This window comes from Seriola dumerili, unplaced genomic scaffold, assembly GCF_002260705.1.
Source record: "Seriola dumerili isolate Sdu_G_001 unplaced genomic scaffold, Sdu_1.0 BDQW01000068.1, whole genome shotgun sequence".
Taxonomy (NCBI): domain Eukaryota; kingdom Metazoa; phylum Chordata; class Actinopteri; order Carangiformes; family Carangidae; genus Seriola; species Seriola dumerili.
The window spans coordinates 10882454-10898925 of record NW_019174323.1 but is presented as its reverse complement, the minus strand read 5'-3'; the positions used below and the strand labels follow the sequence as shown (position 1 = coordinate 10898925).

General features: G+C 37.8%; 2 protein-coding genes across 3 annotated transcripts in view; one reads left to right on the top strand and one right to left on the bottom strand.

The window, feature by feature from the left end:
- The first annotated feature begins 216 nt into the window (after positions 1–216).
- On the top strand, positions 217–4722 carry psmc5 (proteasome 26S subunit, ATPase 5). The gene is made up of 12 exons (XM_022742497.1): positions 217–254; positions 1288–1359; positions 1458–1527; positions 1650–1747; positions 1845–1901; positions 2164–2394; positions 3079–3205; positions 3312–3502; positions 3926–4024; positions 4111–4221; positions 4312–4398; positions 4547–4722. Exons 1-12 carry the CDS (start codon positions 231–233, stop codon positions 4598–4600), a joined length of 1221 nt encoding a protein of 406 aa, XP_022598218.1. The 5' UTR covers positions 217–230; the 3' UTR covers positions 4601–4722.
- Positions 4723–4808: 86 nt separating this feature from the next.
- LOC111219736 (MAGUK p55 subfamily member 3-like) overlaps positions 4809–16472 on the bottom strand; it is a 31205-nt gene continuing 19541 nt past the window's right edge. For both annotated transcript variants that reach the window (XM_022742495.1, XM_022742496.1), the window contains exons 8-19: positions 11402–11487; positions 11220–11294; positions 10522–10718; positions 10376–10440; positions 9857–9874; positions 9476–9517; positions 7787–7945; positions 7520–7600; positions 6794–6887; positions 6460–6568; positions 5632–5751; positions 4809–5491 (exon numbers count right to left, since the gene is read on the bottom strand). In XM_022742495.1, coding sequence (XP_022598216.1) covers positions 5312–5491; positions 5632–5751; positions 6460–6568; positions 6794–6887; positions 7520–7600; positions 7787–7945; positions 9476–9517; positions 9857–9874; positions 10376–10440; positions 10522–10718; positions 11220–11294; positions 11402–11487 — 1226 coding nt within the window. In that variant the 3' untranslated portion in view covers positions 4809–5311. The remainder of the gene's footprint in view (positions 5492–5631; positions 5752–6459; positions 6569–6793; positions 6888–7519; positions 7601–7786; positions 7946–9475; positions 9518–9856; positions 9875–10375; positions 10441–10521; positions 10719–11219; positions 11295–11401; positions 11488–16472) is intronic.

Genomic DNA, 16472 nt, shown 5'->3' with positions numbered 1-16472 from the left:
GTAAATTAAGCTGTGAAACTCAGTAAGGTCGCGTTAAGTTAGCTGAAAAATATTACAAGGAATACTTATTGGGGATTTTGAGAGCCAAAGCAACTCCCGTTCCCTCGTTTGGGACTGAAAAATAAAATGTACTTTTTAAAACAGGACTGTAGGCGGCGATGTGCGCATTTATTTTGTAAAAATTACTCTGCCGGATACGCCTGTTCTCAAGCGGAAGTAGAATTTTCAAGATGGAGGTGGACGGGATCGATCATGTAGGTGTTTTTTCTCTCCGCTGTTTTGTTGAATTAATTCGTGTATTATCAAGGAAATGCTACAATTATGCGTTGAGTCGAATAGTTTCTTTAAAGCAGCTGTGAGACGGAATGGTTATGCGATCGTGCTGTAAATAGTGAAATGTCAGTTAGTTTATAACATTGAATGAGTAGTATGCAGCCGGTTTGCTGTCTCATTGTAGCTAACCCGGCTACAGACCTAGCCGAGCCTCACTGTCAATTGTATGCGTAGTTAGCTTGAGTTAGCTTCTTTTACTGACTGGTAGTGGTGAATCGGCACAGTATTCCCGTTTTTTTGTGTTTATAATACACAAGAGGTGCGAAATACAAGTTATAATTCTGACCAAGCGTTATTTTGTCTTTGTCAGTGCGAGTTAGGCTAGGCTAGCTAACGCTAGCTTATGTTGGTTAATGGATAAACTAATTGGGTAATTACGGAGAGGCAAGTAACGTTAACGTTTGTTTTGTTGTTGCGAAAACTGTTTCTGAATAAAGGTACTTTGCTGCCTTTAAATATCTTAAATGTGTCAACAGTCCAGCATTACTAACCAGGCTTGATGAGTTGATAATCGGTGTCCACAGATGTTCATTACATTTGTGTGGTTACTGTTACTTGAATAGACCTAATGTTAGTGTTTTAATTAATAAGGTAAACTCAATTAGTCGACCAATTGGAAATAAATCAACATCAGTTCTGTTAAATTGTTTAAATTGTCATTTATCAAGATAAAACATCATATTCACAGTCTTAAGTTCTTACAGTTGGGCATTTATTGTTTTATATTATTGGAAATTGGATATGTACTGCTGTTGGACAATCTGAATTCTGAAAGTGTTACTAGAATTCTGGGAACTAATGATGGCAGTGTTTCAGAATTTTATAGACCAAATGAAAGCAGTCAGTAGCTGCAGGCCTTCTCTGTCATAATGGCAGAGCTCTCACTTGAAGAAATCTGTCATTAAGAGCTGTTGATGCCAGTGTTTTAAAGTTTGATGATTTTTCTTTTGACAGATGGAGATGGGGGAGAGTAAAGGTGGCTCAGGTCTCCGGCAGTACTACTTGTCTAAGATAGAAGAGTTACAGGTGAGAAAATAATATCTGGTAAATTTCAACTGGTAATATGACTTGGATTTCACAACTTTTGTTTGCCTGTCAATCCTGAAGCACTGTTTTCTCAACAGTTGACAGTGAATGAAAAGAGCCAGAATCTCAGACGTCTGCAGGCACAGAGGAATGAGCTCAATGCCAAAGGTACACTATGGTTCATTTCTGTAACATCATTGTATTTCAAAATATAATTCCACGCTGTCAAATGAAGCTGTACCAAAATTGTGCTTATGTTTGGAAATGAAATAGCTTTTCTCTTTTCTTAGTGCGTCTCCTTCGTGAGGAGCTGCAGTTACTGCAGGAGCAGGGGTCCTATGTAGGTGAAGTGGTTAGGGTCATGGACAAAAAGAAAGTGCTTGTCAAGGTATGCTCTACACTTGTTTTCCAAAGTTCTTTGTAGTGCACTGTATTTTGAGTGCCATTTGACAGTTTAGATATAAACGTCTCCTCACCAATTTCAGGTGCATCCAGAAGGAAAATTTGTTGTGGATGTGGACAAGAATATTGACATCAATGATGTAAGTATTATAGGTTTGTCACAGTACTTAACCCGTTTTCCTATTGTTGTCAATACAAGAACTTAAAAACTAAAATGTCAGAAGTGCAACACTTAAGAAAACAAACAAGTTGTAACCACCATAGTTCAAGACTGAATACCAACTAACCCATATACGCCATATTGCTACCCTGTACAGTCAGTCACTAAGATAAAGGAGGATTTGTTGTTAGGAAACATGAAACCTAAAACATTTTATCATCCCTTTGTCACTTCTGCACCAGGTGACTCCAAATTGCCGTGTGGCACTGCGCAACGACAGCTACACCCTGCACAAGATCCTGCCCAACAAGGTGGACCCCCTGGTGTCTCTCATGATGGTCGAGAAGGTGCCGGACTCCACTTATGAAATGATTGGTGGCCTGGATAAGCAGATCAAGGAGATCAAAGAAGTTATTGAGCTGCCTGTTAAGCACCCAGAGCTGTTCGAGGCTTTAGGCATTGCACAGCCCAAGGTGGGTGATTGACAAGACAGCTGATAGCATAAGAGCACACTTTTTCTTTTCTTTTTTTTTTTTATACATTGTACTGAAAAATGTCTACTCTTTTCTTGCCTTTTTTATAAGATCAGAGAATAGGTTTGTCCAGGTGTTGCAATGTGTCTCCATGAGACTTCCTGTATCTGTTGTTTCAAATTAACAGCCCTCTGCAGAATTGTGCAATTGCGACTTTTAAATGTATAGAAAGGAAACATTGGCCCATATATAGTTGCATCATCACCATGGCATTTTCACATGAAGGAGCTTATGTTGCTTTGTGTAAGACCTTTTATATTTATTTTTGGTGATTTTTATTTATTAACATTTTGAGATTAAAGCCTGTGGCTTCTCTACGGGTTTAGAATCTTTTTCTTGCAGATTAGGTTTATTAAACCAGTTCAGATAATGTCCGAGGCAAAAAAAATTTAATTGCATGAAGAAAAACAGATCTTATTTGACAACATTGATATATGCAGGGCCTGAGTGATGTAACACAGATGAAAAACAGCAGCTCAACAAAAAACTCGGTCCAGAGAAGTTTTGTCGTTGTTGCTTGAATAGTGACTGAAATGATTAATTGTTGCAATTGTAGTCATATGGTGTATCCATCTGTCAGTGTATAGATGGTTCTGATTTCTGTGTGGCTTTATGTGGTTGCAGGGTGTGCTGTTGTACGGTCCCCCTGGTACAGGGAAGACCCTGCTGGCCAGAGCTGTGGCCCACCACACTGACTGTACCTTCATAAGGGTTTCCGGCTCTGAGCTGGTCCAGAAGTTCATCGGAGAGGGTGAGCTCCTCCTTAATACTGTAATCAATTTCACTTCCATTCTTGGTTAGACTTTATCAAAAGCATCTGGTTGTGTAACCTTAATTGCCCCCCCCCCTTGCACCAGGTGCCCGTATGGTGCGTGAGCTGTTCGTCATGGCTAGAGAGCACGCTCCCTCCATCATCTTCATGGATGAGATCGATTCCATCGGCTCGTCTCGTCTGGAGGGCGGCTCAGGTGGTGACAGCGAGGTGCAGAGGACAATGCTGGAGCTGCTCAATCAGCTGGACGGTTTCGAGGCAACTAAGAACATCAAGGTATCTCACACATACACGTTGACATAATTCCATTTATTTTTTGTTGTTCAATGTTGATGGAACTTTTCACATATTTGATCATTATTGTACCAGTACCCTACTATGTATTTCATTTTATTGTTACTTAAATCCTTGTTATCCATACTTAAATATTGTTTTATAGTGTGCCTACAGCAGCCCCACTACAGTATGTTTCTTTACTTTATAGATGAAAAATAGGGGTTAAACATAATAAATGTTACATATGTATGTATGTAGGTAGCAGCTTAAAAATGATAAATGCTGGGGAGTTGAAGTAGTAATTAATAGTAGTAATTAATTTCACTACTGATGCCCTTAAACCTTCTGTTCTGCTGTTTATGAATACACCTTAATTACCCAAGTGCTCTAATGAATCTGACTAAAATGCTTCTGTCCCTGCAGGTCATCATGGCCACTAACCGTATCGATATCCTTGACTCAGCTCTGCTCAGACCAGGCAGGATTGACAGGAAGATTGAGTTTCCCCCTCCAAATGAAGAGGTAGATACTTGGCACAGTATGTTCACATACTTACACATGATGTGGGAGGTTTTGTGTTTGAGTATGTTTTAATTGTGCATCATAAGGCTCGTCTGGACATCCTGAAGATCCACTCCAGGAAGATGAACCTGACACGTGGCATTAACCTGAGGAAGATTGCAGAGCTGATGCCTGGAGCCTCTGGTGCTGAGGTTAAGGTGAGAATTGGCACACTGAATGGCAGCAGGCCGCTGGTCTTAAATGAGGTGGTTCATAATTGAATTTCCTTATTATGTGTGTATTTTTAGGGTGTTTGCACAGAGGCAGGTATGTATGCTCTGAGAGAGAGGAGAGTTCACGTCACCCAGGAGGACTTTGAGATGGCTGTGGCAAAGGTTAGTAGAATTACCTCCTCTCCTGAACAGAATGAATCCCACACCTTATATTTTTAGTGTTAAGTTTTCTTCTTATGCTCACTCAGTAAATGTTTGTACCTTTATCTACCTGCCTATTGAGACCGTTTCTCTTCGTACTCGTCACCAGGTGATGCAGAAAGACAGCGAGAAGAACATGTCCATCAAGAAGCTGTGGAAGTAAAAGGCCTCGTGTATTCTTGCACACGATTTAACCACATATGTATATTTTTCTTCTTTTGTTTATGGGTTGGTTTGTAATTGTTACATAAGTCATTCTAAAGTAAATGGTTTCCCGAAATAAAACTGGATGGCTCATGAATTTTATTTTTCAGCTAAACACGCTTTTCTAAATCGAATTCAGACTCTTATCAAAGCCAAATTGGGTAACTGTAACACAAGCATAGGTTCCAGCAGTGAAAAATTAGACATCTGCAGAGTTATATTTTCACTTTACAATTATATTTATTAGTTTAACATGTTCAATATGGCACTTCAGTAATGTAGTGGATGTCTTTCAGTATTGATCACACAAGTGCAGATGCTTTCTTTAGGAACATTATCCTGCATGCATGTACTTCATGCCCGTCAGAGCTGTTATACTGCCACTGCACTATTTATGTACACCAGCCTGTGCCTGTATGACTTAAGTTACAGTGATCCATCTAATCAGAAACGCTTGCTTCATGTTCAGACTGATGAAAAAAGCAGCTTTCAGTCCTCGCAGATGTTCTTTTATGATAGTGACTCAACTCACAAACCTGTATCTGTGGAATGGTTATATGGCAGTAAACACTGGATCACTCCCAACATTCAGAGGCTCCCAGCAGTTTTGTCTGTCCTCGCTTAGCGGGTCCACTTTCCGATATGAAGCAGTCGGACTCAGTTAAGCGGACTAGCTCCTCACCCAGGACACAGGCACCCACTGGGGTTCCATCTGCACCCTCTCCAGTACGACCTGGAGCTCTGCTAAGGCACTGACTGGATCCTCCTTCACCAAGACATAGTCCACCCAGTGGCCATAGCACTCTTCCATCCGCTCTGCCGACTGCTTCATTTCCTGTAGGTCCTCCTCCTATTTCGAAAAAGAGCGAGAGATGTAGATTCAGAGCATGCACACAGGTGGGGAAAACTTCAAAGTAACAAGTTCAATTTCTTCAGGAAAGGCTTCAAGTAAACAATTTATGTTCTTCAAGGTATTTCCATGGAACTCACCGTGATCCCTAAGCTGAGAGAGGAAGAGGAGCCAAGCTGTTTCTTTTGAGTAACATAGATGCGAGGCCGTGCAAAGATGATGAAAGGCTTGAAGTCAGCGGTACGTAGAGTCTTCAGTGCCTGAATGTGGGGGGAATAGCATGTATGGTACTTAGAAGACAAAGGGCTCACCATTTCTAGACTGTACAGTAGATGTTAAATGTTTTCTCCTGTCTTAGTGTAACAGACATGTAATGCAACTAAGTTATCAATGATTATACTTTGCAAAATCTGAAAAAAAAAAACAAAACGACTCTTTAAACATTAACTATCCTTAACCTTACACAAGAACCAGATGTGGCCTGTAGAACTTGAAGCTGACAAGAGCCTGAGGGTGAAAGCACCCTTCAGCTCAGTGAACTAACAGCTCTGCGATGTAAGCTGAACCCAGACTTTAGACATGACGAGCAGAATCTTAACATCTCTAATTTAACTGTCAGAGCAGTGATGCTAAAACGTGGGAACAGAGCTTCTGTTCTTCACTAATTAAAATCCTTTCAGCTGCATTATGTATGAACTGTCAGAGACTTTTAATTAAGACAGATAAAATGAGCTGCAATAATCTTAGTGTGATAAGATAAGTGAGGCTGACAATCTGTTCATCCTGATCTGAGGTTTTATGCCGGCAGATGGATCCAAGAAATAAGGGGGGGGGGGGTCACTTGAATTAATTTAAATGTAAAGAAAACAAAATCCTCTACATCAAATTTCTTATATATAACCTTGTGTCTATGCTCCAAGTCCTGCCAAGTGAATTCAAAATACAGGGGCTGCAATTTAAGTACTGACCTCTGGTTGCACATCCACTAGACAGACTTTGTTTTGATCCAAAACTCTATTGATGGACTCCAAACCGGTGCCGTACAGATTATCTTTATACTCCCCATATTCAATAAACCTGCAAAAAAAAAAAGAAAACAGTGCCATGGTGAACTATTCAGAAAAAGAAATGCTAAATAATATGCACTGGCTGAACAGTTTAGTAACAAGTAATTAAAAAATCTGGATAGCTTAAATTAATCACTTTCTTGTTGACAGGCTGAAATCTTTAATATACAGCAAACCATTTGTTTTATTTAATTGCTTGGTTTACAAGATAGTCTTTTCAGTGTTGAATACTTACTTGCCATTCTGGATGTCTGCCTCGAAAGCTGCTTTAGTGATGAAGTGGTACTCCACTCCTTCTCTCTCGTGACACTTCCTGGCTCGAGTGGTGTCTTCAGGCCACATGTTTAAACACAGCCAGCACAAGGACAGGGTGAGGAGAAAAAAAAAGAAAATTACTGAACGTTTGCATTCTCTCTGAAAACAGAACAGAACAGAACCTGTCCTCATTGAAATATCAAGCTGTTTTTAAATCAGAATGATCTAGGTGGCGTATAAATTATTGTTTTAAGTAACTGAAATGAAAGTCATTAATTGATGATTCATTAACTAATCACAAACTGGAATTCATGATACAACCTGCATTAACTCATCATGAAGGTTTTGTAAGATAGTAAAGTAAATTAGAGGCTGTGCAAAACTAACGTCAGTACTGTCCACTCCAAAAGAGCGTATTACAGCTGTATATGCAAGAGAGGACAAGACTGGTGAAAATGTTTCCACACCATAGCTCATTTCTTTTGGTGTAGCTTTTTGTGAAATAAGCTCCTGGGGAGAGGGGACAGCAGTAGATTTATGTTACTTGTATCCTTGATCACCAGCATTACAGAAACTAGGTCCTCAGGTGAAAGCCACAGCATCTTTAACCACTGACACAGAAAGAAATTCCTGCATCTCCAAACTGACTGCAGAGCAGGTGGGGGGATAAAAAAGCTAAAGAGAAAATAAAAAACAATAAACTCACGAGGCACAGCCAAACCGTAGTGTCGAGGATTCTCAGCTATCACCTTCTGTTTGAGCTCAGTGATCCGAGCTCCCAGGGAACCTGTGACCGTACAAATAATAGACAGTTATACAAGATGATCATGTGCTGGGAATATACCTGCATGCAAAACATAAAACAATATTTTTACTTTACTGCCAATGCTTAGTGTAACTTTAATAGCAAATTGTCCTTCCAAAAATACAAGTGCAGTTTCTTCAATGTCATCAAACCCAACAGCTGACCTACCTATCAGTACTATAAGGCGAGGCCTCTCACTAGGGCGGGGCAGGTATTGTGTTACTTCTTCATAAATCAGAAAGTCTGTGTGATTAGCATCTGGAGTGTGAGCTTCTCCTGGTGCAGCCTGGCGATCTTTCTTGAGGCGGAAACTTCTGCGCAGGCTGGCTGTGGTCCAAGACATGCAAGTACAAATGTAAGATGTACGAACACTAAAGCCCTCTGAAAGTCTATTGCAAGATCACACTGCCACTAAGAAAACTTGACATTGAGAAAAAAGTTAATGGAAGAGTGAACTAAAAAAATCCAGTACAGTGAAATCAGTGTATCTCACTCTCCCTGATTAAAACTTCAAATCCTGTGTGTACATTATATCACAAAACACAGACACACTGAACACCACCAGAAGAAATCAGTAAGAGTACCTGAGTAAAAATCCCATGAGAAAGCATGGCCACAGAAGGCAGGGGCTGCCTTACTCTTGGGAGAAACTATAGCTCATATTAGACCATTTATTCAACCAGCTTACTGTGTAGAATAGAAGCTTTGAAGCCATGCATGCTACGGCTACCTCACCACCAAACACGAACAAAGCACCTTTAGCATGTGGTGTGAGGAAGAGAGGCTGTTTGCGAAGCACAATGAGATAAATGAGCTGCCATGAGGTGCCACAAAGACACTGGGAGAAGCTCCGTGGCTATAGCGTACTGCACAAAAAGCCTGCCAGTGTAATAAGCACGCACACAGATTAAGTGCTGGGCTTTTACACAAAGTGAGGGCCATGAAAATGTACCCACAATAAACAGGCTGCCACTTATCAGTTCCTGACACAAAAAGCCATTTTAAACCTCTACAGTTTTCGCATTATTGTCCAATCACACTAATCAAACCAAAATCATCACAGTAACTTCACTATACTCACTACTCACCTATTGTGCTCGATAGGATCCAAATTACAAGTTTATTTTAAACTGTACATATCTTGTTCAATTTTTTTATGACATTTGATAAAAATATAGTATCAGTCTGACTATACCATGCTTATGTCATTTTGCGCTGAGTATAAAGAAAAGATGAACTAACAAAGCTGTGACACAGCCACTTAAAATGGAAAGTTTACATGCTATGTCAAATGTACAGTCTCATATTGGATTGGGAGATCAATATTCTGACAGACACTGGCAGATCTGAAGTGAAGCTGTGTGTGACATTTTGGTCAGAATGGATCTGTATGATTGACAAATGATGTGAAGATGAGGTCCAGATCAAAATGGCTGTGGTAAAGCTTTAAGGCACAACAACTCCATAGAAGCACAGTCACATTAAGGTAAGAGCAGCCAGGAAATCTGATGATGAACAAACTGGTAAGATTACTAACTAACTGGGCTTTGAGGACAACAGTGGATCAGGTCAGGTGTGGGTGAAAAAAAAAAAAAACTTTCTCGCTATGTTGCATGGTTTTTAAAAAGAAGATAGAGTGCCGTGGTGAGGTGTTATATCTGCTGTTAAGTTCAAAGAATAATACCAGCATTCATCTACCCTGACCCTCAAATCACAACCAAAGCAGCACAAAGCAATCCACCACAACACCTCAACGAAGCTTGCAGTTTCTAAAAGAAGGGATGGATTAGCACACAGATACAGCAGAAATGTGATGTTGCAGTGATTAGGGTAAACTCATTGATTGTGCCTCCTCACCTATGTCCTTTCCATTCAGAGCACCATCACTGTCACAGTCTTCTGTAAGATGGCAAGCAGGAAGAGAAGACAGGGCAAGAGGAGGGAGCAGAGGTTGATGTCGAGGGTACTTTAATGTGCAGAACACAGCAGGTTAAGTGCAGTAACTATGACATACAGATGGGAGGGTTTTGTTGGTGCAAAGACAACTGTAAAGGCTAAAAACAAGGGCAAATTGTGTGTGAGGGAGGGGATGCTGGGATGGGTTCACAAGAATCTATGTTTCTGTGAGTCTCAGGTGGACTTGCTGATAAGAATACCATGGAGGAATTCGACCATGAACACATGTAGTCAAGTCCAGGGATGAGAGATGTGCTCTAACATGAGGGTTTGTCTACATACCTCTCTCAGCACGATCATCTGAGGACAGCAATGCAAGGAATAACACACAGTATCACTGTAGGGTGTTAACAGAATACCACACACCACTGTTCTGCGCCTCCTAATACACATGACTATGAGGTTCACTTTCTCAAATTCACTGTCATTGTCTTCCAAATGTCGCATCTAAATTGCATCTGTGCTTGGAAATACATTACCCACTTATCTGCTTTTCTTGATCTCCTTTTTGAAGCTTAGTGAGAGTTTAGCTTTTATGCAGATGGATGCAAGAAAAGAGCTCACCCAAACCTCTTTGTTTCACTTAACTGTTTAAAATTGGATTAGAGAATGATACAATGGATTACGTTTTTGAGCTTAACCTCAGATCCCCTGTTCCCTTTACATGATCTCTTTCTGTATCTCATTGGTTGGATTAGATTTGACCTGCAATACAAACTGTATAGATCTAAGCTTATTGTACATTTGTGGGTGTAAGGTTAGGGAAAATGGCCGTGATTGCAGAGGTAAAATAAGGCTTACATGTAGGAGTTTTCGGAGACACAGGAGCAGGAAAGGAACCCATTTTCATCCTGTATCTTAGGCGCCTGAGGAAAAAAAAGATTTATTATTGATCTAATAAAAAGGTAATCAGTTATTTATGTCACAGCTGATCTGATGCCGACTACCTCTCCTGGAATTGTGTGGAGGGGATGAGGGCGGCGCGCAGGTTACAGTCGCCCACCTTCTTGGCCTGCCACCAAGTGGTGTCCTCCTGGCTCACCACCTGGAGAATGTCTCCCCTCTTAAAAGGAAGTCCTGCCTCTTGGCACGGTGTGGCCTTGTCATCAAAGGGGGTATAGTCAAACAAAGCCCGAAGGTAGACCTGAGGGATGCAGGGATATTCTGTCAGTAGTGGTAATTTTCAAGAAGTAGTTCCGCATTTTGGGAAATACGTTTATTCACATTCTTGCTTGGAGTTCAATGGGTAGATCGATACCACTCTCATGACTGTCCATTAAATAAGTAGTAGGTGGATTTTGTTACCTTTGGACAGAGTCTTGCTAGCTGTTTCCCCGTTTTCAGTCTTTATGCCAGTCTTTAACCAACTGCTGCCTATAGCCTTATATTTAATGAATGCATATGAGAATGGTATAAATCTTCAAATCTTATCCTCAACAAGAAAGCAAATCTCCCAAAGATATTGAATCCTTTAATAAATTCATCAAGAGATAATTAATGAGTGCATTGTCATTGATAAAAAAAAACACAACAAAATTCTCTTATTAAAAACATCAATCAAAAAATAAAATAGATATATTTTCCCAATTTTAGGGGGGGGTGTTCTGAAGCAAAGTGGCTGTATATTTAGACAGGAAGTCCTCACCCTGCTTTCCTTCAGTTTGTCTTCCTCTACGACAGCTGGAATTATTTTGAGTGTGATGGAGCCTTGAGACTGGGACTGATCAAAAACATAAGAGTAGCACTGTCATCCACTGTATCCACAGTAATCATCAGTATCAGAACTAGCATGATGCTACATGGAAAAGCTTTTTTTTTCCCCTTTACCAAAATCTGACTTATTTCATCTGGCCTTTTGTGGGTTATCAGGTTTCCGTTGACCTCTCGAAGCTCATCCCCTACATGCACCAGACCTGGAAACACAAACACAACACAACCCACAAAACAAATCCATTGAAAACAAAGCGAAGGAAAATCCCAGTATGTGTAGTACCACTAAGAGTATTTTTTTTGAGGATAATGCTCAGATGTGAACAAAAAACAAACAATTTTCTGTTGGCAAAAAGTTGATAACATCTCCATGGCAACAGCCAGGAGCGACCCTTGTTGGTAATCTCAAAATATGCAATCTCGTGGCACTAATCTCAAGGATTTGATCTCTGTTAACAGTTCATGTGGTTACACAACGTAATCTCCTCACTTCCCTTTCAGTGTATCAGTAGTGATGAGAAAGTTCGACATATATGAGGCGGATTATTTTCTTATGGCACTTTGCTGCAGTCAGGCAAAATAAAAGAAGACAACTGATCAAGGGCGTAGGTTTGCATATAGACGGTAGGGACATGTCCCTACAGATATTTGAGTGAACTCGCACTATGTTTGGAGTGAAGTCATATTAAGTCATTTCAATGTGCCCTCCAAGAGGGTACGACTCCAAGACAACCAATTTGGGTATGCTAGCATTTGAATGACTGAAAGGGTGGGGGGCTATCCGAAGGTTCACATCATGTGCGAATATCACAGTGGTAACATCAAAAACAAAAACAAAATGTTAACTGATGTTATTTTGTTAGCAAGCATTAACTAGCAAGGTAACCATGGCTTTTGTCTTCTGTAAAACAGCAGTCAGGTTGCTAGCAGGAGTAGACATAAAATGCTGGATATATCAAAAGCATGAGTTTTATTTCTGTTGAAAACTCCCAAATAATGATAGCATGAATACCATGACTTTTTTTGCCTTACTGTATTATGACATTTGTATACCTTACTATATTCTGACTTTTTATGCCTTACTATACTGTTTTTGTCTTACTATACTAAGTCGTTTTTATTACTTTTTATACCTTGCTATACTATGATGTGAATGACATTTTTATGCCTTACTACACTGTCGTTTTTATGACTTTTTGTGCTTACTATACTGAGAAAACCGGTTAAGGCAGACGGCCAGTTCTGTTTAAGGTTTCTTTCTGTCATGAGGAACTTTTTCCTCCCCCATCGCAAAGTGCTTAATTATAGTGTCAACTGTTGGTTTTCTGTCTCTAATACAACAACATCTCGACCTTACCCTGTAAAGTGCTGTGAGGTCATTTATATTGTGATTTGACAGTATGCAAATAAAACTGAATTGAAATTTAATTGTATGTTTTTGTCGTTTTTATGCCTTACTATAGTGTGACATATTAATGATGTTTTGTGTCTTACTGTACTGTGCCATTTTAAGACGTTACTATACTATGATGTATGTATTACTTTTTATGCCTTACTATACTATGACTTTTTATATTTTTTATGTCTATACTATACAGTGAGGTTTTTATGACTTTTTATGCCTTACTATACTATGACCTTTTTATGCCTTACTATACTATGCTGTTTTTATGACTTTTTATGCGTTACTATACTATGCTGTTTTTATGGCTTTTTATGCCTTACTATACTATTACCTTTTTATGACTTACTATACTGACCTTTTTATGACTTTTTATACCTTAATATACTATGACCTTTTTATGTCTTTTTATGCCATACTATACTATGACTTTTTATGCCTTGCTATACTATGACTTTTTATGCCTTGCTATACTATGACTTTTTATGCTTTACTATATGTATTGATGTTTTTATGACTTTTTGTGCCTTACTATACCAAGAAAACCGGTCAAGGCAGACGGCCGCCCGCCCTGAGCCCGGTTCTGTTCAAGGTTGCTTTCTGTCTTGAGGAACTTTTTCCTCCCCCATCGCAAAGTGCTTCCTTATAGTGTCAACTGTTGGTTTTCTTTCTCTAATACGACAACGTCTCGACCTTACCCTGTAAAGTGCTGTGAGGTCATTTATATTGTTATTTGACAGTATGCAAATAAAATTGAATTGAAATTTAATTATATGTTTTTGTCGTTTTTATGCCTTACTAAAGTGTGACATTTTCATGATGTTTTGTGTCTTTCTGTACTATGACGTTTTTATGACTTGCTATACTATGCCATTTTCTGACTTTTTATGCCTTACTATACTATGACCTTTTTATGACTTACTATAATGACCTTTTTATGACTTTTTATGCCTTACTATACTATGACCTTTTATGCCTTGCTATACTATGACTTTTTATGCCTTAGTATACTATGACCATTTATACCTTGCTATACTATGACCTTTTATGCCTTGCTATACTATGATTTTTTATGCCTTAGTATACTATGACCATTTATACCTTGCTATACTATGACCTTTTATGCCTTGCTATACTATGATTTTTTATGCCTTAGTATACTATGACCTTTTATGCCTTGCTATACTATGACTTTTTATGACTTTTCATGCCTTGCTATACTGTGACGTTTTTATGGCTTTTTATGCCTTACTCTACTATGCTGTTTTTATGACTTTTTATGCCTTACTATACTATGACCTTTTTGTGACTTTTTATGCCTTACTATACTATGACTTTTTTATGCCTTACTATACTATGACGTTTTTTGTGACTTCTTATGCGTTACTATACTATGCTGTTTTTATGGCTTTTTATGCCTTACTATACTATGACCTTTTTATGACTTTTTATGCCTTACTATACTATTACCTTTTTATGACTTTTTGTGCCTTAATATACTATGACCTTTTTATGTCTTTTTATGCCTTAATATACTATGACCTTTTTATGTCTTTTTATGCCTTACTATGACTTTTTTATGCCTTTTTATACCTTACTATACTATGCCGTTTTTTTGACTTTTTATGCCTTGCTATACTACGCTCTTTTTATGACTTTTTATGCCTTACTATACTATGACCTTTTTATGACTTTTTATGCCTTACTATACTATGACCTTTTTATGACTTTTTCTGCCTTGCTATACTATGACTTTTCATGCCTTGCTATACTATGCTGTTTTTGTGACTTTTTATGCCTCACTATACTATGATGTTTTTTTTTACTTTTTATGCCTTACTATACTATGACCTTTTTATGCCTTACTATACAATGCTGTTTTTATGACTTTTTATAACTGACTATATTATGACCTTTTTATGACTTTTCATGCCTTGCTATACTATGACGTTTTTTATGGCTTTTTATGCCTTACTATAATATGATGTTTTTTATGGCTTTTTATACTTTACTATACTATGACGTTTTTATGACTTTTTATGCCTTACTATACTATGACCTTTTTAGGACTTTTTATGCCTTGCTATACTATGACTTTTTATGCTTTACTATATGTATTGATGTTTTTATGACTTTTTGTGCCATACTATACTATGACCTTTTCATCACTTTTTATGCCTTTCTATACTATGACCTTTTTATGACTTTTAATGCCTTGCTATACTATGACCTTTTTAGGACTTTTTATGCCTTATTATACTATGACGTTTTTATACCTTACTATACTATGCTGTTTTTATGACTTTTTATGCCTTACTATACTATGACCTTTTTAGGACTTTTTATGGTTTACTATACTATGACCTTTTTATGACTTTTAATGCCTTACTATACTATGCTGTTTTTTTTTTTATTTTCATGCCTTGCTGTACTGTGACGTTTTGATGGCTTTTTATGCCTTACTCTACTATGCTGTTTTTATGACTTTTTATGCCTTACTATACTATGACCTTTTATGCCTTGCTATACTATGACCTTTTTATGACTTTTTATGCCTTACTATACTATGCTGTTTTTATGACTTTTTATGCCTTACTATACTATGACCTTTTTATGGCTTTTTATGCCTTACTATATTATGACCTTTTTATGCCTTACTATACTATGACCTTTTTATGACTTTTTATGCCTTGCTATACTATGACTTTTTATGCCTTACTATTCTATGACCTTTTAATGACTTACTATACTATGATGTTTTTTTGACTTTTTATGCCTTACTATACTATGCTGTTTTTATGACTTTTTATGCCGTACTATACTATGACCTTTTTAGGACTTTTTATGCCTTACGATACTATGATGTTTTTTTGACTTTTTATGCCTTACCATACTATGACCTTTTTATGCCTTACTATACTATGCTGTTTTTATGACTTTTTATGCCTTACTATACTATGACCTTTTTATGGCTTACTATACTATGGACTCTTTTTATGAACTTTTTATGCGTCTACTATATATGCTTTATGACTTTTAATGCTTTACTATACTATGCTGTTTTTTTGACTTTTTATGCCTGCCTTACTATACTTTTATGCCTTTTATGCCTTACTCATACTATGCTGTTTTAAATGACTTTTTATGCCTTTACTATACTATGACCGCTTTTTTATGGACTTTTTTTATGCCTTACCATATCTATGACCTTTTAATGACCTTGCTATACTATGAGACTTTTTATTGAAACTTTTTATGCCTTACTATACTATGCTGTTTTTATGACTTTTCTATTGCCTTCCTATACTTATGCACCTTTTTATGGACTTTTTTATGCTCTTACAGTCTATGATGTTTTGACGTTTTTAATGCCTTACCGATACTATGACCTTTTTATGCTTAATCTTGCTTTATACTTTTTTATGCCTTGCTTATACTATGACCTTTTTTAGTTTTGGCCCTTACTATACTATCTGATGTTTTATTTGACTTTTTATTGTGCCTTACTATACTAATGACCTTTTATATGCCTTAACTATACTATGGCTGTTTTTAATGACTGTTTTAATGCCTTACGTTACTATGACCTTTTCTAAGGATTTTTTTATGCCTTACTATTACTATGGCCTGTTTTTATGAATTGTATGACTTAACCTATCTTATGAACTTTGTGTATGCCTTACTATACTATGCTGTTTTTATGAATTTTCTTATCGCTTACTATACTATGCTTGGTTTGGCATTGTTATGCCTCTTGCTTTAGATGCCTTACTATAGCTACCTGAC

Bases quoted from the DNA above. Each gene is read 5' to 3' on its own strand.
- psmc5 (XM_022742497.1), top strand. From the start codon at position 231: ATGGAGGTGGACGGGATCGATCAT. The intron at 2,395-3,078 runs GTGGGTGATTGA...ATGTGGTTGCAG, and splicing joins TAGGCATTGCACAGCCCAAG to GGTGTGCTGTTGTACGGTCC. The intron at 4,025-4,110 runs GTAGATACTTGG...GTGCATCATAAG, and splicing joins TTCCCCCTCCAAATGAAGAG to GCTCGTCTGGACATCCTGAA.